Source organism: Salvelinus sp. IW2-2015, linkage group LG18, assembly GCF_002910315.2.
Source record: "Salvelinus sp. IW2-2015 linkage group LG18, ASM291031v2, whole genome shotgun sequence".
Taxonomy (NCBI): Eukaryota; Metazoa; Chordata; class Actinopteri; order Salmoniformes; family Salmonidae; genus Salvelinus; species Salvelinus sp. IW2-2015.
This window is the reverse complement of record NC_036858.1, coordinates 58564465-58592363: the sequence shown is the minus strand read 5'-3', so window position 1 is coordinate 58592363 and position 27899 is coordinate 58564465. Positions and strand designations below refer to the sequence as shown.

General features: G+C 42.3%; 1 protein-coding gene, 1 long non-coding RNA gene and 1 pseudogene across 15 annotated transcripts; all 3 read left to right on the top strand.

Moving 5' to 3' along the window:
- The window catches only part of LOC111977968 (Golgi apparatus membrane protein TVP23 homolog B-like), a 14575-nt pseudogene extending 9856 nt beyond the window's left edge, over window positions 1-4719 (top strand).
- A 1124-nt stretch (window positions 4720-5843) lies between these two features.
- On the top strand, window positions 5844-20048 carry exoc7 (exocyst complex component 7). 14 transcript variants are annotated; one of them, XM_024007153.2, is made up of 22 exons: window positions 5844-6042; window positions 6419-6484; window positions 6701-6885; window positions 7300-7405; window positions 7618-7840; window positions 9583-9750; window positions 10970-10981; window positions 12355-12447; window positions 13105-13173; window positions 13692-13837; window positions 14509-14661; window positions 14825-14923; window positions 15126-15188; window positions 15322-15388; window positions 16247-16285; window positions 16816-16875; window positions 17449-17569; window positions 17873-17968; window positions 18126-18189; window positions 18805-18846; window positions 19045-19178; window positions 19415-20048. In XM_024007153.2, exons 1-22 carry the CDS (start codon window positions 5983-5985, stop codon window positions 19515-19517), a joined length of 2169 nt encoding a protein of 722 aa, XP_023862921.1. In that variant the 5' UTR covers window positions 5844-5982; the 3' UTR covers window positions 19518-20048. The 14 variants fall into 14 exon arrangements, with proteins under 14 accessions (XP_023862921.1, XP_023862922.1, XP_023862927.1 ...); XM_024007154.2 differs by lacking the exon at window positions 10970-10981; XM_024007159.2 differs by lacking the exon at window positions 12355-12447 and having other exon boundaries at window positions 5845-6042.
- Window positions 20049-20777: 729 nt separating this feature from the next.
- LOC139029171 (uncharacterized) lies at window positions 20778-27566 on the top strand. Its single transcript, XR_011481461.1, has 2 exons — window positions 20778-20896; window positions 20940-27566. It is a non-coding gene; the product is annotated as an uncharacterized lncRNA (long non-coding RNA).
- The last annotated feature ends 333 nt before the right edge of the window (window positions 27567-27899 follow it).

Genomic DNA, 27899 nt, shown 5'->3' with positions numbered 1-27899 from the left:
GAATAGAATAGTAATATAACGCCAATAGAACCGCAATAGAAGACCAATAAAATACCAATATAACATGTGTAAATATTGTCAACCCTCTGTCTCTTTTTTTTAACTAAGTAGCCTAATGATGTATTGACTCCTCTACCATATTTCAGAACATCACTGGGCGGTTGATGGTGGCCTGAGGTGGTGGAACCAGGTGGATGGACGATAGAAAAATCCACTGGTTTGTTTGAGTCCAGAAAGGTAGGTACACACATCCCAATCCTTTCGGGGCAGATAGTAACTAACTGCCCTCCACTGAATTACCTTCTTCTGTAGGGGTAAAACCTAGTTCCATAGAACCTGTATCGACTCTGGATTTTGATGTCATAACAAAGCCTATTACTGTATATACATGTGGTCTCTCCCAATCTTGAGGTGTACTTTCTTTGGATACACTCAAAGCATTATAACCCTCAATCCTAAAATTTACCCAGCACTTTGTAATGCAAATACTTACTTGGTCAAAAAGCTACTTGGCATCCACAGATGTGAGAATGTCCTCTCTTTCCTTTCAGCCTCGAGGGAATTCGAAGCAGCTGGTGTCAGATCCAAGTCGAGGATCTTCTGGTTGTTCCATAGAACCTGGGTGGGCCTGGTCATGTGTCCACTCATCTGGGTCTACTTTGTCTTCAACACACTTTTCTCCTTCAAGATCAAATGGCTGGTTAGTCAAATCTAGTCATTATATTTTAAAGTGAATATCACATGGGTGTCAATGTAACCGATGTGAAATGGCTAGCTAGTTAGCGGTGTTGCGCGCTAGCAGCCTTTCAGTCGGTTACGTCACTTGCTCTGAAACCTAGAAGTAGTGGTTCCCCTTGCTCTGCAAGGCTGCGGCCTTTGTGGAGCGATGGGTAACGATGCTTCGTGGGCGACCGTTGTTGATGTGTGCAGAGGGTCCCTGGTTCGCGCCCGAGGTCGGGGTGAAGGGACGTACTAAAGTTATACTGTTACATTGATGCTGTTGACCCGGATCACTGGTTGCTGCGGAAAAGGAGGAGGTCGAAAGGGGGGTGAATGTAACCGATGTGAAATGGCAGCTAGTTAGCGGTGGTGCGCTCTAGCAGCCTTTCAGTCGGTTACGTCACTTGCTCTGAAACCTAGAAGTAGTGGTTCCCCTTGCTCTGCAAGGGCCGCGGCCTTTGTGGAGCGATGGGTAACGATCCGTTGTTGATGTGTGCAGAGGGTCCCTGGTTCGCGCGAGGGGACGGTCTAAAGTTAAACTGTTACATCAACACAGCTTGAGTTAATTGTAAGTTCTTAGCTTTGCCAGTGCTCTCTCAATTTGTGGAGATTGCTTCATCGTCAGACATACTGTGTAAGGCGTCACTGCTCACATTACTCATCAGCACCCTCGTCTCTTTCAAGATGAAGTGGGCTAGTTAATTTTTAGCTTTGCCAGTGCTCTCTCACTATAAGGATGTTGCTCCGATGTCAGCCATAAAGGCCTAGTTCTTATAATCTCGCACCTCTCTCCTCCACCCAGGCCATGGTCATCATGGGCGTGGTGCTACAGGGGGCTAACCTGTACGGATATGTTCGCTGTAAAGTGGGTGGTAGTACCAGTTTGAAGAACATGGCTACTAACTATTTTGGACAGGTAACTTTTGAATGCATAGTCTGACAACTGTGACATGCTTAACACCCCGGCCATCCTACAATCTAAGCTTGATGCCCTCAATCTCACACAAATGATCAATGAACCCACCAGGTACAACCCCAAATCTGTTAACACGGGCACCCTCATAGATATCATCCTAACCAACTTGCKCTCCAAATACACCTCTGCTGTTTTCAACCAAGATCTCAGCGATCACTGCCTCATTGACTGCATCCGTAATGGGTCTGCGGTCAAACGACCACCCCTCATCACTGTCAAACGCTCCCTAAAACACTTCAGCGAGCAGGCCTTTCTAATCGACCTGGCCCGGGTATCCTGGAAGGATATTGACCTCATCCCGTCAGTAGAGGATGCCTGGTTGTTCTTTAAAATTGCCTTCCTCACCATCTTAAATAAACATGCCCCATTCAATTTTTTTTTACCAGGAACAGATATAGTCCTTGGTTCTCACCAGACCTGACTGCCCTTGGCCAGCACAAAAACATCCTGTGGCGTTCTGCATTAGCATCGAACAGCCCCCGTGATATGCAACTTTTCAGGGAAGTTAGGAACATAGAGTATATAAACATGCATTTAGGAAAGCTAAGGCTAGCTTTTTCAAGCAGAAATTTGCATCCTGTAGCACAAACTCAAAAAAGTTCTGGGACACTGTAAAGTCCATGGAGAATAAGAGCACCTCCTCCCAGCTGCCCACTGCACTGAGGCTAGGAAACACTGTCACCACCGATAAATCCACTATAATTGAGAATTTCAATAAGCGTTTTTCTACGGCTGGCCATGCTTTCCACCTGGCTACCGCTACCCCGATCAACATCCCTCCACCCCCCACAGCAACTCGCCCAAGCCTCCCCCATTTCTCCTTCACCCAAATCCAGATAYCTGATGTTCTGAAAGAGCTGCAAAATCTGGACCCCTACAAATCAGCCGGGCTAGACAATCTGGACCCTCTCTTTCTAAAATTATCTGCCGAAATTGTTGCAACCCCTATTACTAGCCTGTTCAAACTCTCTTTTGTATCATCTGAGATTCCCATAGATTGGAAAGCTGCCGCGGTCATCCCCCTCTACAAAGGGGGAGACACTCTAGACCCAAACTGCTACAGACCTATATCTATTCTACCCTGCCTTTCTAAGGTCTTCGAAAGCCAAGTTAACAAACAGATTACCGACCATTTCGAATCCCACCGTACCTTCTCCTCTATGCAATCTGGTTTCAGAGCTGGTCATGGGTGCACCTCAGCCACGCTCAAGGTCCTAAACGATATCATAACCGCCATCGATAAGAGACATTACTGTGCAGCCGTCTTCATCGACCTGGCTAAGGCTTTCGACTCCGTCAATCATAACATTCTTATTGGCAGACACAACAGCCTTGGTTTCTCAAATGACTGCTCGCCTGGTTCACCAACTACTTCTCTGATAGAGTTAGTATGTCAAATGGAGGGCCTGTTGTCCGGACCTCTGGCAGTCTCTATGGGGGTGCCACAGGGTACAATTCTTGGGCCGACTCTCTTCTCTGTATACATCAATGATGTTGTTCTTGCTGCTGGTGATTCTTTGATTCACCTCTACGCAGACGACACCATTCTGTATACCTCTGGCCCTTCTTTGGACACTGTGTTAACAAACCTCCAGATGAGCTTCAATGCCATACAACTCTCRTTCCGTGGCCTCCAACTGCTCTTAAATGCAAGTAAAACTAAATGCATGCTCTTCAACCGATCGCTGCCCGCACCTGCCCGCCCGTCCAGCATCACTACTCTGGACAGTTCTGACTTAGAATATGTGGACAACTACAAATACCTAGGTGTCTGGTTAGACTATAAACTCTCCTTCCAGACTCACATTGAACATCTCCAATCCAAAATTAAATCTAGAATCGGCTTCCTATTTCGCAACAAAGCATCCTTCACTCATGCTGCCAAACATACCCTCATAAAACTGACCATCCTACCGATCCTCGACTTCGGCGATGTCATTTACAAAACAGCCTCCAACACTCTACTCAACAAATTGGATGCAGTCTATCACAGTGCCATCTGTTTTGTCACCAAAGCCCCATATACTACCCACCACTGCGACCTGTACGCTCTCGTTGGCTGGCCCTCGCTTCATACTCGTCGCCAAACCCACTGGCTCCAGGTCATCGACAAGTCTCTGCTAGGTAAAGCCCCACCTTATCTCAGCTCACTGGTCACCATAGCATCACCCACCCGTAGCACGCGCTCCAGCAGGTATATCTCACTGGTCACCTCCAAAGCCAATTCTTTCTTTGGCCGCCTTTCCTTCCAGTTCTCTGCTGCCAATGACTGGAACGAACTACAAAAATCACTGAAGCTGGAGACTCTTACCTCCCTCACTAGCTTTAAGCACCAGGTGTCAGAGCAGCTCACAGATTACTGCACCTGTACATAGCTCATCTATAAATTATCCCATCCAATCTACCTCATCCCCATGCTGTATTTATTTATTTATCTTGCTCCTTTGCACCCCAGTATCTCTACTTGCACATTCATCTTCTGCACATKCTACCATTCCAGTGTTTAATTGCTATATTGTAATTACTTCGCCACCATGGCCTACTTATTGCCTTACCTCTCTTATCCTACCTCATTTGCACATGCTGTATATAGATTTTTCTACTGTATTATTGATTGTATGTTTGTTTATTCCATGTGTAACTCTGTGTTGTTGTACAGTATGTGTCGAACTGCTTTGCTTTATCTTGGCCAGGTCGCAGTTGCAAATGAGAACTTGTTCTCAACTAGCCTACCTGGTTATATAAAGGTGAAATAAAATTAAAACATTTAAAAAGTCCTGATTCCCCATCCATTTCCAGAAGTGTGCACTTGAAGGCTCCCTGACATACTTCGGGAGACGGATGGAGAATTGGGATGCAACGTGTAGGCCTTACTGAAATGGACAAGAACTGTCTGTATTTATTTAAATCAGGATTTTGTGTGCGTATCTAATGTTGTGTTTTTGTTTTGTGTGTTTTCTCTCTGACAGGCAATGACTAAACAAGAAGAGTCAAAGAGAAGGGTGACTGCTCTCAGATTTTAACTTATGTTTGCATTATTTTGAATGCTACAGTATACCTAGAGTTTTACTAGAAACTAATGCAAAATAGAAACATTTTGTGACATTGCTTACCTTTGAAGAGTTTTCACATTATGATACCATTTAAAGTGAGAAAAAGGATAATTTCTAGATAAGTCTGTGCTTTTCCACTGTAGCTATACTGACTCAAAACCTTATCTGTTTCATGTGTTGTTGCATATTATCCCTAGACTTTATTCAATACAGTGAAATGTTGTTTCTGACTTGTATTATACAAACATGTTGCCTGTATAAAACTGATGGTTGTAAAGCAGTATAGAAGATCAAGTTCACGTGTAAATAGTATATTTATGTTAAAAAAAAGTGAGGCATATTTTTGTGGAAATACATTTATAACATTTCCAAAATGAGCTGTGTGTTTTGAGTTATTCTGGATTTACTTCATGAAATGCATTACTAAACTTTTACGAATCTAAAATCTTTCATTTTAATTTGATGTGTGGGGTCAAAGAGTACCTTTGTTTTTACACTGATGCTACTCGCTGTTTATTATATATGCATAGTCACTTTACCCCTACCTACATGTACAAATGACCTCGACTAACTTGTCGACTCGGTACCGGTACCCCCTGTATAGCACATTGACTCGGTACCGGTACCCCCTGTATATAGCCTCATTATTGTTATTTTATTGTGTTACTTATTTATTTTATTTTTAATTTATTTTATTTAGTAAATATTTTCTCAACTCCTTTTTCTTAACGGCATTGTTGGTTAAGGGCTTGTAAGTAAACATTTCATGGGTAAGGTTTACACCTGTTGAATTCGGTGCATGTGACAAATATAATTTGATTTGATTACACACCTCTGTTTTATAGTTTTACTCATGGGAACTTGATGGGAAGGTATTTTCATTAAATTAAATGATGTGGCATAAATGAATCAGTATTTTAAAGTAACTCATAAGCCTACTTACGTCAGTCGTGCATGTTGGTCATAAGTTAGGTTCAGTGCGCAGCAAATGTTAGGATCGACAGCGACACCTTGTGGAACATTATTGCAACGTGTTCTGCCACAACAAAGATGGCCGCGGTTCATGACTGATGTGAAGAAGACGGATACGGAAGCGATCTCGTTTTGATTGCCCCGCCCCAGCTGAAGAGAATCTGGGGGTCATTGTTATTATTTTGTTGAATAGCTTTTGCTATTATATTTTCAATATTTGTGGCCTTTCTTCTGTATCTACGTTTGCCAAAAACACCCAGGATGATTCCGACCGAGGATGCGTCCGCGAGGAAGAGGGAGATAGAGGAGAAACTAAAGCAGGTCGGTTTCAGGAAATGGGAAGGGAAGGAAATGGGAGAAATCTCTAGCTAGCTAACTAGCATTATTTACTAGCTAAGCGACATTTGACTTTGGCTACTACATGTTGTCCTCTCTATGCATGTTATAAGTGTAATTTGTTCAAATGAGTTTACAAGTGTACACTGACTGCACAGTCATACCAGACTTGACCTGTCAAACACAGCCACACAGAGGCGTTTTTCTTTGATCAACGTTCTCAGACCTTTAACGTTACACTAGGAATGGTTGATAAGTAGATGTTCCAACAGAACCAAGRTTTATTGTAGACATCCCTGTCACTATCCTGCCTCTCGGGCCGCTGTTGTCATAATTCGTTCATTCCCTCTATGAGTCACAGGAACAGGAAACCCTATCCTTCATCCGAGAGAATATGGAGAAGAGTGATCAGCTGACTAAAGGAATGGTATGTTGCAGGTTGACACTCTTTTCCCACTCAATACTCCTAGAAATATATTTCATATAGTTGGTGAATACAAAAGTCAATGGTTCCTTTCCAGACAACTATTTTCTGACATTCTCATAATCTGTACTGTACACTTGAAACCTAGGCCTAGTAATTCCACATAAACTGTTATTTTACTGCTGACTCTTTCTGCAACCCACCACTGCTCCCATGCAGGTGTCCATCTTGTCATCGTTTGAGAGTCGTCTGATGCAGCTGGAGAACTCCATTATCCCAGTACACAAGCAGACAGAGAACCTACAGAGGCTTCAGGAGAATGTGGATAAGACCCTGTCCTGCATGGACCATGTCATCAGTTATTACCATGTAGCCAAGGACACCGACAAGATCATCAGAGAGGGGTGAGAGTCAGACATGACTCCGGGGACAGACAGACAGACAGACAGAGAGAGAGAGACTGGCATCTATTTAGATAGACAGCTGCACGCTGTTAAATAAAATTAAAATATATAAAATGCTCACGCAGTTTTATTGAGTGTAACGTTTTGACCCAAAAGTGGGCGTAAGGCTATTTTTGCATTATCGCGCTCTACTTAACTATTATCCTGTTATCTTTGGATTTAATCTTCCATGATATGACAGTCATCATATTTTATTCAGCACTGCCCTATTGCTTCCTGTGTTGGAGTAGAGAGTACTGTAAGCAGTGCTGTTAACTACTAGCTATTAACTACTAGCTAACAGTCCAGGCAAAATGTCTTAGCTTGGGATAACAGACCAAAGCTGATACCTGGTGCTATGTTTCTATGTTCCAGGCCAACGGGCAGACTAGATGAGTACCTGGCCTGCATTGCCAAGATCCAGAAAGCTGTTGAGTACTTTCAGGACAACAACCCAGATAGCCCTGAGCTCAATACAGTGGTACAGTACTCAAATATCGGTCTCTCTCACTCGCTCTTGTTTTCTTGCTCTCTCTCTTTCTCTCTTCTCTCTTTCATTCCCCCCTCTCTCTCTCATCCCCTGTCTGTCTCTCTCTCTCACTCCCTCTAAAATCATTCCTCACATCCTGCTATCAATAACAATACATTCTTAACATTAAATACTTACTTCACTGTACTTTTTGCTATCTACAGAAAGCACGGTTTGAGAAGGGTAAGGAGCTGCTGGAAGCTGAGTTCCGTGGTCTGCTGACGCGCTACAGTAAACCTGTTCCTCCCATATTGATCCTGGATGCCATCACTGTAGATGAGGAGCTGGAGGTTCAGGAGGAGGTGACTCTAGAACACCTCCCTGAGGCCGTGCTACAGGATATCATCTGTATCTCTGGCTGGCTGGTGGAGTACGGACGCAACCAGGGTAGATCACCCACACTTTATACATTGTCACTGATCTCTGTCCCCAGTCATTTCTCCTTTAGCGTAGTCCCTTGAAGTATGGACTCAACCAGGGTACTTGTACTGTACATGAAATGCACTCACTCTTCCATTGATGTCCGTTTCATGTTTGAAGGTGTCATCGGTTTCTTTTCAAAGGATGCTGATTCTATTTTATAGTACATAAATCAAATAAAATGTTATTTGTCACATGCGCCGAATACAACAGGTGACCTTACAGTGAAATGCTTACTTACAAGCCCTGAACCCATAATGCAGTTTTAAGAAAAATACCTAAAGAAATAAGAAATTAAAGTAACAAATAATTAAAGAGCAGCAGTAAAATGGTCCCGTGTGGCTCAGTTGGTAGAGCATGGCGCTTGCAACGCCAGGGTTGTGGGTTCATTCCCCACGGGGGGACCAGGATGAATATGTATGAACTTTCCAATTTGTAAGTCGCTCTGGATAAGAGCGTCTGCTAAATGACTTAAATGTAATGTAAATGTAAAATAACAATAGCAAGGCTATATACAGGGGGTACCGGTACAGAGTCATGTGCAGGGGGGCAATGCAAATAGTCTGGGTAGCCATTTGATTTGATTATTCAGGAGTCTTATGGTTTTGGTGTAGAAGCTGTTTAGAAGCCTCTTGGACCTAGACTTGGTGCTCCATTACCGCTTGCCGTGCAGTAGCAGAGAGAACAGACTATGACTAGGGTGGCTGGAGTCTTTGACAATTTTTAGGGCCTTCCTCTGACACCACCTGGTATAGAGGTCCTGGATGGCAGGAAGCTTGGCCCCAGTGATGTACTGGGCCGTWCYCARMACCCTCTGTAGTGCCTTGTGGCGGAGGCTGAGCATTTGCCATACCAGGCAGTGATGCAACCAATCAGGATCCTCTCAATGATGCAGCTGTTGAACCTTTTGAGGATCTGAGGACCCATGACAAATCTTTTCAGCCTCCTGAGTGGGAATAGGTTTTGTCGTGCCCTCTTCAGTACTGTCTTGGTGTGCTTGGACCATGTCAGTTTGTTGGTGATGTGGACACCAAGGAACTTGAAACTCTCAACCTGCTCCACTACGTGTAGACTTAATACTATTATGTAGATGTTATGTGGATTACGTGTTGAGGAGAGATAACAGGGCAATAGGAGATTGCAGTACAGGTCACTCAGATGAAGCCAGTGTCAATGAGGAGGATGAGGATTCAGTCAGCCAGCAGGAAGAGCAGTAGCAGGACGGTGGATAGGGTCAGATGAGATCCCTACCAGCATCAACCCATCTCACCCTCAGGAACCGTAAGTGGCAGAAACAGACTAGCTGCCCCTTCTCTCATGGTTACTGCTATCCGGGATCCTTGGGACACCCCTACCATAAACCTAACCATACCCCTAACTCAACCCTAACCGTTTTCAACTTCAATGGGGTGAGGTCAGAGTTAGTACGTCCCAAGGATCCCGTTCATCACACTACATGATCAGTTGAAAACCTTTTCCTTCCATTGGTGTACTCAGAACCTACCACACCCTTGTCAATTCCATAATTATGGGTTTTATGGTGGTTATCGTCCAGTTTTGACCACTTCTTCTCTACCTCTGCAGATTTCATGATTATGTTCAACAGTTGTACTCAAAACCTGCTCCTAACATAGATGTAGATTTCATAACCATATTTATGTCTGATAGTTGTCCTCTCCTCTTGACCACATCTCCTCTCTGCTCTGCAGACTTTATGAACGTGTACTTCCAGATCCGCTCCAATCAGTTGGACCGCTCCATCAAGGGTCTGAAAGACCACTTCCGGAAGAGTTCTGCCTCTTCTGGCATCCTCTACTCGCCCGCCGTGCAGACCAAACGCAAGGACACGCCAACTAAGAAGGCACCCAAGAGACCAGGTCAGTGCCCTGCTGCGGCCCGGTAACGTTACACTCTGCTGTGCCTCCATGACGATTCAACTATAGCTATAGTGTCACTATCACTCTCATCCGTATGCTAAAATCATACCCACCACAAACAGGTTCATATCTACCACAAATTCACAGAATGCGTTACTTCATCACAGTCATTGCAAACAGGAATATACACTCTGWGTGTACAAAACATTATGAACACCTGCTCTTTCCATAACAGACTGACAAGGTGAATCCAGGTGAAAGCTATTGTCCCTTATTGATGTCACCTGTTAAATCCACCGTAGTAAGTGTAGATGGGGGAGGGGAGACAGGTGAAATAAGGAGTTTTAAACCTTGAGACATGGAATGTGTGTGTGCCATTCAGAGGGTGAATGGGCAAGAGAAAAGATTGAAGTGCCTTTTGAACAGGGTATGGAAGTAGGTTCCAGGCGCACCAGTTTGAGTGTGTCAAGAACTGCAGCGTTGCTGTTTTTTTTTCTCCTTTAACAGTTTCTTGTGTGTATAAAGAATGGTCCACCACCCAAAGGTCATCTAGTCAACTTGACACAACTGTGGGAAGCATTGGAGTCAACATGGGCCAGCATCCCTGTGGAACGCTTTTGACACATTGTAGAGTCCAAGCCACAACGAATTGAGGCTGTTCTGAGGGCAAAAGAAGGTGCAACTCAATATTAGGAATGTGTTCCTAATGTTTTGTACACTCAGTGTAGATATCAAGATAATCTATTATCATACACTGTACTACAATTTCAGACAGCTCACACACTTAAGAATGTCCCTCTGGTCTGAACATTCTGAATCAGATGATTGGTTATAGTTCCCTCTTGCGTAATTGTATTCTGTTTCAAGTGTCCTCCAAATCACAGAGAGCATGATTCATCATAGTCGTCATGACTCCCGAGCTTCTCTAGCATCATCAGCCTTATTAATGGACGACAGTGTCCCTCACCACCCCTTCTATGATTACATCCCAAATGGAAACCTATTCCCTATATAGTACACTGCTTTTGACCAGGGTCCATAGGTCCCTGGTCAAAAGTAGTGCACTACTGTATGTAAGGAATAGGGTGCCATTTGGGACGTAGACTATATGTTCCTGTGATTTTGCCTTCTCTCTCCTTGTCATGACCCCGACTAACCCCTCTGCTTTCCTCTTGTTTTATAATCCTCATGTGTATTGTGATGATGATGGTGATGACAGTCTACATCCCAGGTAAAGAGAAAAGCTTTAGTGTGTCTCTCTCTATCGTCTCGTTACCATCGCTTGCTTCTGTTAACTGGACGTCACATTTGACCACAAACGAGGGTGCCGTAGTCAGTGACCAGAACACCGTGAACTAGAATCATGCCATCTGATGTGGAAACAGTTATGCTACCGCTCCCCTATTCAGCGTGATTGATAGTTTGTTGTTTTTGTCACTTAGGTTAGTTGGTCACCTCCAGTTGGGTTTCTTGATGTAGTTGGATACAGGAGGAAGAGGCAGACTTGACAGAAGCATCTTGCATGTCTTTATTTTGACCTCCCAGTTTTGCAGTGTCTTTGGTGTTTGCCAGAAGTGTTTGGGGTTTTGTGTGTATTGTGACTGCTCTGCAACCAATATAAAAAGTTATAAAGTATTTTAAGGTAGTTTATAGGTGGTTTATATTGACCGACCTGAAAGCTAACATTTTCTCCATCAAAATCAGCCAATTGCAGAACATGAACATATTTATACTGCTTGATTTAGAAGTAATTTAACCACATGGCCTGCAACATCCGATAACTAAATGCTCCTATGCTATAACAATGCATTTGCTACATGGCTTATATTCAATTCTATTATAATTGATCAAAAAAATTGCTCAGTAATAGCTTACGTTSCTAGAATTGAAAACATCATAGGCAAAGCATAGGTTGAGGAATAAGGATTGTTTCAGACATTTCTACGTAGATATATTTCTGCATCATTATTTCTATTCTGTCTCCCACTTCATTGATATTACTAATAATGCATCACATGCTTACTAACACACAAACCCAAGTCGTAATCGTGTACTGTTTTACTTGCTCTCTATTTGTTTGCATTAACTCAGGCTTTTGTATGAATCTATACATCTATAAGATGTAAAACATATAACCATGTAACAATTTTACCTACCAATGCTACGTTAATGTTATAACAGTAGTAGTGTGAGTGAATGTCCATAATAACAATGCTGAAATGAATGTATTGTTAATTCTGATGGCTGTTTTGTTTGTGTTTGTATAATGAACCTAACCTTTACATTTTCTTTTTGTTACCTTGCTGGTGGAGTGTGCTTCGGCGCACCCGTCATAGTGTGTTTATCTAGCTGTGCTGTAGTTCTACCTTGTAGTTGTATTTCTGTGTTGTGTAGTAGCGGTGCTAGGCCATTGTTCCCATTGCCCSCCATCTCTTCTCACTCATGATTGGTGGTGGTGAAGGGATGTGGTGTTGGTGTATCTTCATCACACTTCCTAGCTCTCTTCCTCTCATCTCTCTTCCCCCGTTCCTACTTCGTTTCTCTATCTTCTTTTCTTCTCTGTGGACCCCTGGATTGTGTCTGTGTGTCACTCTGTGGGAGCAGGGACCATTCGCAAGGCTCAGAACCTTCTCAAACAGTACTCTCAGCATGGTCTGGATGGGAAAAAGGGGGGCTCTAACCTCACTCCTTTGGAAGGTAACGCACCCTGGCTTTGTTGTCTTCTCTTCGGTGTCTCTCTCTRTCTATCACTATGCCAGTGTACTGGGGTTACTGGTCTGTTGCTCTTGTCCAGGTTAACTTGTTGTTTTTGTTAAACAACAGACACACAGGAACCTCTACAGAGTCACTGGCTGTTAGACGCTGCAAATAATTTAAAAGTTATGTTGTTAAATGAATACAAAATATAGTTGTAATTCAAATGTTTCAACTCCTTTTTAGCTAGCCTGAAATATTCCACATTGAAATGTAGTATTTGGTAATAGAAGTTTACTTAACATTTTTTATTTTATTTAATAAAGGTTAAATAAAATAAAAATTACAACACGTAATACGTGTTAGAACTGCAGCAGGTCTAAACTGGTGTGACTTCTGGCTTTCAAAGCCATGTAAATTTGGTTCCTGTAAAAGCTATAACCTCCACTAACTATCTCAGACACAGGTCAAACAAACGCACAAACTCACTGGTCCCCCTGACCTCCCCCTGCCCCCCAACAAGGGTGTTCTCTGCTTTCCCCGCTGGGTGCTTGGTGGTCAGTATATGTTTCTAGGCGAGTCCCAGGCTTACCACTCGGCCTATAGGCCCCAGGAGTGAGCCTGGTTCCATGACTATACCCCCCTCCCCCTACCCATCAGGTCACGATCATGACCAGCGGGTCAAACACCAGTCAGACGCCCTGACCGACAAGCATGGGGCAGCAGCAGGTGAGTAAGGGGGAAGTTTGCTCCAAAATGTCCTGTATGGGGAACAAGACACCCACCAGTATTCAAGCCTGTGGGGATGTGATACCAGGTTCAGCACACATCCATTGACAGCTATGGAAGCCAGTGGATATGTGCTGACAGTTAAAAAGTTAGCTATTATTGTTTAAAAAACCTCATCAAATAGTAGTCAGTGGTTCCTTTCAGCTAATATACTGGTCAGGTAATGTCATTATATCAATGTGAAGTAAATTCTCCCCTACTGGCATTCTCCATTTTGCTTTTGAAATACAGTGAATATAATTTTGAACAAATACGTGCCCAATATTTATCTCCCTTGGGGGAAAAAACACCATTCATGGAAGTAGCACATCAAGTAAGCATGCTGTAAATACACATATCTAAACAGTCATAATTCTCAGTCAGGATTGTTGGTATTATTGCAACCTGCCCAATGCCCCTGGTCCACCGAGTCTCCTCTCCACCCTGTCCCCTAACTGACCTCACCGTGTGCCCCTCAGGGAAGGATGATGTCCTGGACATAGAGATCGACTCTTACATCCACTGCATCAGTGCCTTTGTGAAGCTGGCCCAGAGTGAATACGCCCTGCTCACAGAGATCATCCCTGAACATCACCAGAAGAAGACTTTTGACTCCCTCATACAGGTCAGGCCTCAGACAGCCAAACCACAGGCCTTTATGACTCCCTCATACAGGTCAGGCCTCAGACAGCCAAACCACAGGCCTTTATGACTCCCTCATACAGGTCAGGCCTCAGACAGGCAAACCACAGTTCTTTATGACTCCCTCATACAGGTCAGGCCTCAGACAGGCAAACCACAGGCCTTTATGACTCCCTCATACAGGTCAGGCCTCAGACAGCCAAACCACAGGCCTTTATCGTTTCGGTTGCCTCTTTTTTTTCATGTCAGATGAGGACAGTAATATCATAGTTCACTGTATGGTCAGGTCTCAACCAAAGACAGGCGAACAATAGGCATTTCTTACCCAGAAGAAGACTAATATAACGAGTCTCCTGAGTTTACTGTGTCTGTGCAAATAACAAGATTGTTTTCAAAGAGAATGTTGTCAAATCAAGGTTTACTGGTCTTATGCACAGGATACAGGGTGTAKATGGAACGGTGAAATACTTACTTGCAAGCTCTCCTCAACAGTACAATACACGTTATCAAAAATGTAAAGAAATAATTAATAAAAAGTAGTAAAATAGGAATGTTGACAGAGGCGTGAAGTACTGGCTCTGATATTGGCTCTCTGATATAATGTACAGTGAAGCTGACTCCTCCTGTTTCTGTGTCTGATCTCCTGTGTCTTAGGAAGCCCTGGACAACCTGATGCTGGAGGGAGACAACATAGTGGCGGCAGCACGGCGGGCCATCATGAGACACGACTACTCTGCTGTCCTCACCATCTTCCCCATCCTCAGGCACCTGAAACAGACCAAGCCAGACTTTGACTCCACGCTCCAGGTAATGTAACCTACAGGCCTCACTTAAGCAGATGTATGAATTAACAATAAACAATCTGAAATGTAATGCCAAAGCCAATTTTACGTTGGACAAAAAAAAGCTTTTTGAATTAAATTGTATTATGATCTAATTTCCCTTTTCCCTTCATGGTATGTATCTACAGGGCACAGCTGCCAGTACCAAGAACAAGCTGCCTACCCTCATCACGTCCATGGAGACTATTGGAGCGAAAGCCCTGGAGGAGTTTGCAGACAGCATCAAGGTAAGAGCAACTACCCTCCACCGATCACTCCTTAGCTCTTTCAACCATACTATACACAGCTTGAACCCATTAACAAACTATTCCTAAACTATTTACAGTATAATATATATGGACATTTTATTAGGACCAGCATCTCCTAGTGTTCTTGTAAGAGAGAAAAAATATTGAAGACAAATTTGTCTCTCTCTCTTTTCTATGACAGAATGACCCTGACAAGGAGTACAACATGCCTAAGGATGGAACTGTCCATGAGCTCACCAGCAATGTAAACCAATAAACCTCCCTCTTGACATACAGTCTGGAGTTTATATAGTGGCATATGTTGCTGTTAGCATCTTCGTGTCACATACCGTCATCCCTTACATTATTCCTCACCCTGGTCTCTCTCTCTTCCCCAGGCCATCCTGTTCCTTCAGCAGCTGCTGGACTTCCAGGAGACAGCCGGAGCTATGCTGGCCTCTCAAGGTAGGGAGGGCTGAGTGGACTGTCCTGTTCAGGCACCCTATTCCCTATAAGGTCCACTACTTTTGACCAGGGCCCATATGGCTCTGTTCAAAAGTAGCGCACTATATAGGGAATAGGGTGCCATTTGGGACGGGCTCCAGGTCTGCTGTTAGTGTCCACCAGCTTCCGTCTGTCCATTGTTTGTCTGTTCTGAATCGGTAGTAGTAGACCATCCCATCTTTGTCGGAGAAGTCCCCATGTATCCACCAACTGATGTTTGTAATAGAAACTAGACGTCCTCCTTATCTCCAGTTACGTCACATCAGCATTTCTCTCCTCCAGAGTTCTTTCTAATCCTTCTTCCTCTGCCTGTGTCTGTAACTTCCTCTAATGTGTTGCTGACTTGAACTCATCTCTTCTTCACCTCTTCCTCGCCATCGCTGCTGCACTGCCTTTCTCTGCCTCTAGAGGGAGCCCCTAGACACTCCATATACTGTATTATGGACAGGGTGTTCCCTTTCTAGGGACTATCTGGGTAACCATTTCTAACCTCAATGGCCACACATATCAGCATTTGAACCCTTTGAGAGGGTAAGATATGGACCGTCATAACAAGACCAATCATACTAGCAATAAGGATGAAAAGGGGCCCCCACTGTATGGGTTAGTCCCTCCTGCCCCTCCTGCATCCCGGTACCGTGACCCTATACACTCACCCCATGCCCCTTACCCATAAACCACCATACTCTCTACCTATCGCTGTCTGGCTGTTAACAGTACTTTGCTTACTCTGCACTAACATATCTTTTCTAACCTTTTGCACTTTGCTTCTCTCATCTTTTCTGTCTCTCTCTTTTTTGCCTTGCCTCTGCCCTAAAGTACTGGGGGACACGTACAATATCCCTTTAGATCCCCGAGGTAAGCCAACACAAGACAGGTTTCACAGGTGCTTCACTACCAGAGGAGTAGGGAAGGACAGAGCCATTAATACGTTTCTGACTTTATGAATGGTCTCAGGTTTTTATCAACATGTTGTTTAGGATTTAGTTAATGGATGAGTAATGTTACACAAACCCCATTAACAGAAATACCTCGATAGTAAGTATGGGTAGTAGTATTGCATCCTTATATGATTGTAAAGACTGTGGAACATGGATCATGCTACTGAGGTGCTTACAGTATTATGGAAATTGCGTTTTTCCAGCCAGTCACACTCTCAACATATACATTTTTTTTACATTTAAATTGTAATTAACCTTTCACCTCTAATGAATTAAGTTATTTGAACAGGAATAAAAATGACTATAATTCAAATCCCAAAGAGATCATGGGAGATTAACAGAAAGATGATATTATATCTCAGTTGAGGGATTAGCAGTGACACAGTGGATTATGTAACTCAACGGTTATAGATAGATCTTATGTTAACACTGTTTTACAATCTGCAGAGACCAGTTCGTCAGCCAGCAGCTCTGAGTTCAGTAGGAGACTTCTCAGCACCTACATATGTAAGTTTAGGAAGTGAAGATGTGTATGTTAAAACGTTGCATGTTACAAAGAAAATCAAGAGCTTAATTAAAGGTAGACTCAGCGTTTTAACGTTGCCACGAGCAGCACTGCTGATATTGCGATTAACGCGATGCAAGATTTTGCTGTCACACAGAGTATCTGCGCATGTGCAAAGGTTCGCTTCACGCTGTTACAGGGTGGTTGCTACAGGACCAAAACAACGGAGAAGTTTAACCTTCACCCTTCAACGCTCTTAGTTGTTGCGGAAATGAACTGCTGCTGTTTACATTGCATCTACGTCATCTCGCTGAGTCTACCTTTAAGTAAAGATACATGCTGTATGTAATCCATTTGTACAGTAGCTATATAAAGGACAGAGCTTTGAATTGTTTTGGTCACATTATTGAACTTTTCTCCAACACAAACGTCCCCTCAATGACAATAAAGTTGATCCTATATATCTTATATCTCCATAACTAGATGATTCAAATGTGCAAACAGTTGGAACCAACCAAGCACAGTTTACGAATGTCCTTGGCTCTGATTCTGAATCTGGGTTGCTTCTCTCTCAGGTAAAGTGTTGGGGAACTTGCAGCTGAATCTTCTCAGTAAATCCAAGGTGTACGAGGACTCTGCTCTGAGTGCCATCTTCCTCCACAACAACTACAACTACATCCTCAAGTCCCTGGAGAAGTAGGCCCCGATATCCCCTTATTATCCCACCAACGTGCCTGCACGACCTCACACACAAACCATTTAAATTGATATCTTTCGAAACTACTAGTAACCCTATTGATATCCGCTACTCAAACATATATATAGCCTACAGTAAACACTAATCAAGAAATGCATTGCCACGGAGCCAAACACCTTTTCTAATGCAGATGCTCAGGCAGAGAATTGATATACCATAAAGCAAGAATATACTTAGTCAAAGTCACATGTTATTTTAACCATATTACCCTGTGTGTGTCCGTGTGTCCATCCCTCCCTCAGGTCTGAACTGATCCAGTTGGTGACAGTGACTCAGAAGAAGGCTGAGAGTTCATACAGAGAGCTGATAGAACAGCAGATACAGATATACCAGCGCAGGTAAATACATAATGGGCTGAAGGGTATCTGGGTACGCTCTCATTTAGATGTAGCTACAGCATGTTCCTGAATCACTAGCTAGTACCTGCACTACGTAAACTATCTCCTGTGATCTTACATAACATACTATTCTGTTGTTTGTCTTGCTTTTCTTTAGCTGGTACAAGGTCACAGAGCATATTATGGACCGGAACATGCCTGCCTTCCAACCAGGAACCAAGGTGAGACTGTTTACTTGATATGCGTATGTACACTGAGTGTACTAAACATGAACAGCTGCTCTTTCCATGATAGACTGAATCCAGGTGAATCCAGGTGAAAGCTATGATTGCCCTTATTGATGTCACTTGTTAAATCCACTTCGATCAGTGTAGATGAAGGGGAGGATAGAGGCTAAAGAAGGATTTTTAAGCCTTAAAACAATTGAGACATGGATTGTGTATGTGTGCCATTCAGAGGGGTATGGTAGTAGCTGCCAGGCACACCGGTTTGTTTCAAGAACTGCAACGCTGCTGGGTTTTTCCACGCTCAACCGTTTCCCATGTGTATCAAGAATGGTCCACCACCCAAAGGACATCCAGCCAACTTGACACAACTTTGGGAAGCATTGGAGTCAACATGGGCCAGCATTCCTGTGGAATGCTTTCAACACCTTGTAGAATCCATGCCCCGACGAATTGAGGCTGTTTTGAAGACAACTCAATATAAGGAAGGATGTACACTCGGTGTGTATACAAAGCATACAGCCTTGTTTGCGATGCTTAGCTTGCTGTGCACATTTGCTATTTTATCTGTACATGTGAAGTAAATGGTTTTCATATGTTCCCTCTCACCAGCTGAAAGACAAAGAGCGTCAGGTGATCAAAGACAAGTTTAAGGTAAAATAACCAACAGCATACAGGTAACACAAAACACATTGAATCCCTACCAAGGATATACTCATGATTCAAGAGTGATGAATTGGATACTTTTTAAATGTGCCAACACATCAGTTAAAATGCCTTCAATTTAATCTCTAGCTCCATGAACGTATGATTTAAACGTATGCTTATGGACTGATCCCTTGATCTCTGTAGGGATTCAACGACGGTCTGGAGGAGCTGTGTAAGATCCAGAAGGTGTGGGCCATCCCAGACAAGGAGCAGAGAGACACCATCCGCCACGCCCAGAGGAGAGTGGTGTCGGAGGCCTACAGGGCCTTCCTACAGAGGTGAGTCTTAAGCACCACCACTACTGTGACATCTGTGTTATTCCTCCTCTCTCTCACATATTGTAAAGGATGGTAACCATTGTAATTTGTAGGAAGTGTATTTATTTTCTGGGTTCATCTTCTGTTAGTCAGAACCTCGCTAAAAGGGTTTCCTTTCTCTCCGCAGCTCAGTTAGGAAGGACGGCTGAAAGTTTACACAAAACATTGTTACTCATGAATGTTGAATTCCTTCACAGATACACCAACATTTCGTTCACCAAAAATCCTGAGAAATACCACAAGTATCGTCCAGAGCAGGTGGAGGAGATGATCGAGAGGCTTTTTGATACCTCAGCCTAAGCCACGCCCATTGACCACACCCGCAAAGTAACCATACCCACAACCCTCATAACACTCAGCTCAACCTCCTGGGTCCCCTATGACTAGGGCCTGTTCAGGAGGATGTAACGTTCACATAGAAATGCATTGTGTAGAATAGATATGATTGTCTGTCAGATAAAATAGAGAATTGTGTCACTTCTATTTATATCTGCAACTTTTGGAAAGTTTTACTGAATAAACCCCAGAGCTCCTGCCTCCCCTGAGACACCCATTGCCCTATGGGTGTCTCATACTTTATGCTCTTTTTTTATATAGTAATGTATTTATATGTAATTTACTTGTTCTCCAATCAATGAGCATCTGAATCTAATAATGCAAAGTCTGTGATTTGCGATGATGTTGTTATTGTTTTGTTGGTGGTGGGTAATGCAATTACATAACAGCACAGTAGCTCCATATAATTGTCCAGTCAGTGTGTTGTGTACTAACAACTAATCTAAATGAAAAGTTATCAGATGTGAATAGAATAGAATTACCAGTTGTCACTTATTGTTGTCCCATTGTCATTTATTCCAAAATATGGTTATTCTGGTGAAACTATTAGTTTAATATTTGAAACCATTTGTTTCAAGGTATTAGCTTAATCTAGAATAGATGTTCAGATTGGATGAATACAGCAATAATGCATGACAAGGATTGCGTGGCCGGATCTGTACATTTTATAAGATACTACCTTCCGACCACACTAAATCCTGAAATCATCAAAATGCTAATAATGTCGAGAGTTAGCTAATGTTTGGATTGAGTCGACATATCAGTTGTAGAGGACCTTGGAGATGGGCATTGGAGAGAAAAATGCAATAGGAAGGTTGAGGAGTAGGATTATTGTTAGAAAGGTAGATGCAACAGGAAGGTAGAGGAGTAGGATTATTGTTGGAAAGGTAGATGCAATAGGAAGGTTGAGGAGTAGGATTATTTGTTTGGACAAAGGTAGATGCAACAGGAAGGTTGAGGAGTAGGATTATTGTTGGAAAGGTAGATGCAATAGGAAGGTTGAGGAGTAGGATTATTGTTTGGAAAGGTAGATGCAATAGGAAGGTTGAGGAGTAGGATTATTGTTGGAAAGGTAGATGCAATAGGAAGGTTGAGGAGTAGGATTATTGTTGGAAAGGTAGATGCAACAGGAAGGTAGAGGAGTAGGATTATTGTTTGAAAGGTAGATGCAATAGGAAGGTTGAGGAGTAGGATTATTGTTGGAAAGGTAGATGCAACATAGGAAGGTAGAGGAGTAGGATTATTGTTGAAAGGTAGATGCAACAGGAAGGTAGAGGAGTAGGATTATTGTTTGAAAGGTAGATGCAACAGGAAGGTAGAGGAGTAGGATTATTGTTGGAAAGGTAGATGCAATAGGAAGGTTGAGGATAGGATTATTGTTGAAAGGTAGATGCAACAGGAAGGTAGAGGAGTAGGATTATTGTTGGAAAGGTAGATGCAACAGGAAGGTAGAAGGAAGTAGGATAATTGTTGGAAAGGTAGATGCAACAGGAAGGTAGAGGAGTAGGATTATTGTTGGAAAGGTAGATGCAATAGGAAGGTTGAGGAGTAGGATTATTGCTGGAAACTTGGCCTTATTATTCAGCTCCTCTACATTAATACTAATTGTTTGCAAGGGTTTCTATTTACATTTTAGTCATATATCCAGAGCGACATACAATTAGTGCATTCATCTTAAGATAGCTAGGTAAGAGAACACAATACAATCGTATCAAGTGCAATTTCCCCCAGCAAAGTACACTGCTCAAAAAAATAAAGGGAACACTTAAACAACACAATGTTAGGTACCGAGATGAGATCCTCAGACCCCTTGTGAGACCATATATCAATTGCCTATAATTTCCACCTTTTGTCTATTCCATTTGCACAACAGCATGTGAAATTTATTGTCAATCAGTGTTGCTTCATAAGTGGACAGTTTGATTTCACAGAAGTGTGATTGACTTGGAGTTACATTGTGTTGTTTAAGTGTTCCCTTTATTTTTTTGAGCAGTGTATTTATCAGCAAAGTCAGTGCTAGTGGGAAAAGTGCTTGTTAATTTTTTTCCCTGTCCGTTCTTGAGGGGAGTTTGTGACAGCAGAGTAGTCAATATCAGTGGACAGTTCAAGAGGCCAAGGTCTAATAGATTCCCTAATGAATGATAGAACAGAGAAAGGTTGGATATACAGTGCATTCGGAAAGTATTCAGACTAGAGGTCGACCGATTAATTGGAATGGCCGATTAATTAGGGCCGATTTCAAGTTTTCATAACAATCAGTAATTAGCATTTTTGGACACCGATTATGGCCGATTACATTGCACTCCACGAGGAGACTGCATGGCAGGCTGACTAGCTGTTATGCGAGTGRAGCAAGGAGCCAAGGTAAGGTGCTAGCTAGCATAAAATGTATCTTATAAAAAACAATCAATCTTAACATAATCACTAGTTAACTACACATGGTTGATGTTATTAGTAGTTTATCTAGCTTGTCCTGCGTTGCATATAATCGATGCGGTGCCTGTTAATTTATCATTGAATCACAGCCTACTTCGCCAAATGGGTGATTTAACAAGCGCATTCGTGAAAAAAGCACTGTTGTTGCACCTAACCATAAACATCAATGCCTTTCTTAAAATGCTAACATGAATTTATTTTAACTAGGGAAATTGTGTCACTTCTCTTACGTTCTGTGGAAGCAGAGTCAGGGTATATGCAGCAGTTTGGGCCGCCTGGCTCGTTGCGAACTGTGTGAAGACCGTTTCATCCTAACAAAAACCGTAATTTATTTGCCAGAAATTTACATAATTATGACATAACATTGAAGGTTGTGCAGCAATATTTAGACTTATGGATGCCACCCGTTAGATAAAATACGGAACGGTTCCTTATTTCACTGAAAGAATAAACGTTTTGTTTTCGAAATGATAGTTTCCGAATTTGACCATATTAATGACCTAAGGCTCGTATTTCTGTGTGTTATTATATTATAATTAAGTCTATGATTTGATAGAGCAGTCTGACTGTGCAGTGGTAGGCAGCTGCAGGCTCGTAAGCATTCATTCAAACAGCACTTTCCTGCATTTGCCAGCAGCTCTTCGCTGTGCTTCAAGCATTGCACTGTTTATTACTTCAAGCCTATCAACTCCCGAGATTAGGCTGTCAATACTAAAGTACATATTAGAACATCCAGTAGTCAAAGGTATATGAAATGCAAATGGTATAGAGAGAAATAGTCCTATAATAACTACAACCTAAAACTTCTTACCTGAGAATATTGAAGACTCATGTTAAAAGGAACCACCAGCTTTCATATGTTCTCATGTTCTGATCAAGGAACTTAAACGTTAGCTTTTTTACATGGTACATATTGCACTTTTACTTTCTTCTCCAGCACTTTGTTTTTGCATTATTTAAACCAAATTGAACTGTTTGAAGATGTTTCATCATTTATTTGAGACTAAATAGATGTTATTGATGTATTCTATTAAGTTAAAATAAGTGTTCATTCAGTATTGTTGTAATTGTCATTATTACAAATATATATATAAAAATCGGCCGATTAATCAGTATCAGCTTTTTTGGTCCTCCAATAATCGGTATCGGTATCGGCGTTGAAAAATTATAATCGGTCGACCTGTAATTCAGACCCCTTGACTTTTTTCCACATTTTGTTATGTTACAGCCTTATTGTAAAATGTATGAAAATATTTTTTCCCCTCATCAATCTACACACCATACCCCATAATAACAAAGCAAAAACATTTTTTTTGACATTTTTGAAAATGTATTAAATGTAAAAATCAGACAAATCTTATTTACATACATACGTGTTCAGACCCTTTGCTATGAGACTTGAGCTCAGGTGCATCCTATTTTCTAGTTTTTTCTACATCTTGATTGGAGTCCACCTGTGGTAAATTAAATTAATTGGACATGATTTGGAAAGGCACACACCTGTCTATATAAAGTCACACAGATGACAGTGCATGTTAGAGAAAAAAACAGGCCATTAGGTCGAAGGAATTGTCCGTAGAGCTACGAGACACAGATCTCGGGAAAGGTACCAAAAAGTGTCTGCAGCATTCAATGTCCCCAAGAACACAGTGGCCTCCATCATTCTTAAATGGAAGAAGTTTGGAACCACCAAGACTCTTCTTAGAGCTGGCCACATGGCAAAATGGAGCAATTGGTGGAGAAGGGCGTTGGTCAGGGAGGTGACCAAGAGCCCAATGGTCACTCTGACAGAACTCCAGAGTTCCTCTGTGGAGATGGGAMAACTTTCCAGAAGGACAACCATCTCTGCAGCACTCCACCAATCAGGCCTTTATGGTAGAGTGGCCAGACAGAAGCCACTCCTCAGTAAAAGGCACATGACAGCCCGCTTGGAGTTTTCCAAAAGGCACCAAAAGGACTCTCAGACCATGAGAAACAATATTCTCTGGTCTGATGAAACCAAGATTGAACACTTGGGCCTGAATGCCAAGCGTCACGTCTGGAGGAAACCTGGCACCGTCCCTACGGTGAAGCATGTTGGTGGCAGCATCATGCTGTGGGGATGTTTTTCAGGGACTGGGAGTCTAGTCAGGATTGAGGGAAAGATTAATTAAAGTACAGAGAGATCCTTGATGAAAACATGCTCCAGAGTGCTCAGGACCTCAGACTGGGGCGAAGGTTTACCTTCCAACAGGACAACGATCCTAAGCACACAGCCAAGACAATGCAGGAGTGGCTTCGGGACAAGTCTCGGAATGTCCTTGAGTAGCCCAGCAAGAGCCCGGACTTGAACCCGATCGAACATCTCTGGAGAGACCTGACAATAGCTGTGCAGCAATGCTCCCCATCCAACCTGACAGAGCTTGAGAGAATCTGCAGAGAAGAATGGTGAAACTTCCCGAATACAGGTGTGCCAAGCTTATAGCGTCATACCCAAGAAGACTCAAGGCTGTAATCGCTGCCAAAGGTGTGTCAAAAAAGTACGGAGTAAAGGGTCTGAATACTTATGTAAATGTTATATTGAAGTTTTATATTTATAATACATTTGCTAAAGTTTCTAAAAAAACAGTTTTTGCTGTCATTATGTGTAGATTGATGAGGGGAAAAAACTATTTAATCAATTTTAGAATACGGCTGTAACATAAAAATGTGGAAAAAGTCAAGGTGTCTGACTACTTTCTGAATGCACTGTAAATAACAGCTTTATATTTGACAATGTCAAATGTATATTTGTTTTACATATTGAAGCCAACCAGAGCATGGATGTGTTTTTAAATTGGGTCTTGGTTGAAGAGTTTTCCATTTAGAAAGGGAGCATATTGTTCTAAAAAGCCTAAAAAAAATATGCACTGATTGAAGCATTTCATTAGAAGTTGCCTTGGAAGCTAGTACTGTGCGGAAGTTGAGATTCTATCTCTCTATCCCCACATTTGTGATTAATTTTATGTTTTCTAAGGTGCCAACAACAGAATGTTTCAGTGATTAGCTTTTTGTTAAAGGTGCATTTCACACCAAGTTCTTCTGACTCTTCTTTTTATAGAAAGCACAGATGTACACTACATGACCAAAAGTATGTGGACACCTGCTCGTCAAACATCTCATTCCAAAATCATGGCCATTAATATGGKGTTGGAACCCCTTTGCTGCRATGACAGTCTCCACTCTTCTGGGAAGGCTTTTATCTAGATGTTGGAACATTGCTGCAGGGACTTGCTTCCATTTAAGCTACAAGAGTATTAGTGAAGTTGGGCACTGATGTTGGGCGTTTAGGCCTGGCTCGCAGTCAGCGCTCCAATTTATCCCAAAGGCCTCCTCCAAACTTTTGCCACAAAGTTGGAAGCATAGAATCGTCTAGAATGTCATTGTATGCTGCAGCGTTAAGATTTCCCTTTACTGGAACTAAGGGGCCTAGCACGAACCATGAAAACATCTCCTGACAATTATTCCTCCTCCACCAACCTTTACAGTTGGCACTATGCATTCGGGCAGATAGCGTTCTCCTGGCATCCGCCAAACCCAGATCCGTCCGTCAGATTCATCATTCCAGAGAAGGTGTTTGCACTGCTCCAGAGTCCAATGGTGGCGAGCTTTACACCCCTCCAGTCGATGCTTGGCATTGTGCACMGTGATTTTAGGCTTGTGTGCGGCTGCTATGCCATGGAAACACGTTTCATGAAGCTCCCGACAAACAGTTGTTGTGCTGACGTTGCTTAAAGAGGCAGTTTGGAACTCGGTAGTGAGTGTTGCAACCAAGGATAGATATTTTTGCGCAATACGTGCTTCAGCATTCGGCGGTCCTGTTCTGTGAGATTGTGGGGCCTACCACTTCGGGGCTGAGCCACTGTTGCTCCTAGARGTTCCCACTTCACAATAACAGCACTTACAGTTGACCGGGGCAGCTCTATCAGGGCAGAAATTTGACGAACTGACTTGTTGGAAAGGTGGCATCCTATGGCGGTACCACGCTGAAAGTCACTGAGCTCTTCAGTAAGGCCATTCTACAGCCAATGTTTGTCTATGGATATTGCATGGCGGTGTGCTCGATTTTATACACCTGTCAGCAATGGGTGTGCATGAAATAGCCAGAAGTGTCCACATACATTTGTGTATATATAGTGTAGAAATGTAGAGGTGGCAGAACAGCATAAAGGACTCAACCTATCTTGGGTGTTCTTGTCATTGCTCTCCCACTAGGCGTTTGGTCCTGTCCGGACCGGCTGTCTTTATTATAATTTTTTTTTTGGTGCCTTCATTTCGGACCGGACCAAATTTGAACCAATCATAGACGTCTATATTTGGTTCAGATTTGGTCCGGTCCAGACTGGCCTTGATTTGACCACCAAAAATAATGTCTAAGATTGGTTCAGATTTGGTCCGTTCTTGACTGGGCATGACTTGGCCCAAATATAGACGTCAAAATTGGTCCAGAAGGGTGTTTGCCTTTCACGCCATGACCCGGGTTTGTTGTTCGTCACATTGGTGTCAGAAATGTGATGGCACTGACGGCGACGTCTTATTTTGGTCCGGATGTCTTTTTTTTTTTTTGTGGTGCATTCCGGATCGGCCTTGTTTTCCACGTCCAAGGACATCTTTTTTTTGGTCGATTTGGTTCAGTCCGGACCGGACCAAATCTGAACAAATCATAGATTGCTATGTTTCACAAGTTTGGAAAGCACAGTACAATACAGTAGAGCACAACAGAGTACAGTACATTACTGTACACAGTACAGTACATTACTGTACATAGTACAGTAAAGAAAATTAAAGTATAGTGACTGTATTGTACCCTACTTTACTCTAATGTACTCTACTCTACTGAACTAAACTCTACTGTACTCTACTCTACTTTTCTTTACTGTACTGTGTACTGTAATACTATACTCTACTGAATTAAACTCTAATAATTTAAACTACTGTACCATGCTGTACTGTACAGTAAAGAAAATGTAAGTATAGTGACTGTATTGTACCCTACTTTACTCTAATGTACTCTACTCTACTGAACTAAACTCTACTGTACTATACTCTACTTTTCTTTACTGTACTGTAATACTGTACTCTGAATTAAACTCTACTGAATTAAACTCTACTGTGCTGAATAAAACTGTTTTGTACCATACCGTACTGTACTCTACTATACTAAACTGCCATTCTGAAATGTGATGTTCAAACTTGTCAAACATAGCTAGACATCTATGATTCGTTCAGATTTGGATCTGGTCCGCACCGACCAAATTTGTACTTGTTTACCCAGCATGCTTTGCAAGTGTTTGTTTTTCGAAACATTTACATTTTGGTCATTCAGCAGCCACTCTTATCCATAGCGACTGACAATCAGTGCATTCAACCAACGCAGGCAAAAAAACAACATATACAGTCATAGCAAGATAATTTAAAAATCTGTAATCGTTACTAAGATTATTATTGTAGTTTAAGTGGTCTGTTGGTTAATTCAATGCCAGTTTTAAAGCTTATGAGAAATCTAACATAAGTGCATGTGACAGATGGGAGCAATAATAAATATTCTGTTGCACTCTTCATTTGGCTCCTCTTTCCTATATTGAGAGACTTGAAAACGTATTATTGTGATATAATATTTACTTTATTGAGAATGTATGTGCAGTTGAAATTTGTCCATTAAATCAATGACCGAAAAATACAAATATTTGACGAGGTATTTTCAACGTCTGTATAAGATGTCTCTTCGATGTACGGAAAATATGTATATTCAACAGACATTTAAGACGCATTTTCGACGTCCGTATAAGACATATTTTCAATGTCCGGAAAATACGTGTTTTTGATGTCCGGATAAGACGTCTTCTAGCCTTTCAATCAGCACCTGAAATGCACGATGTCAACATCTGGAAA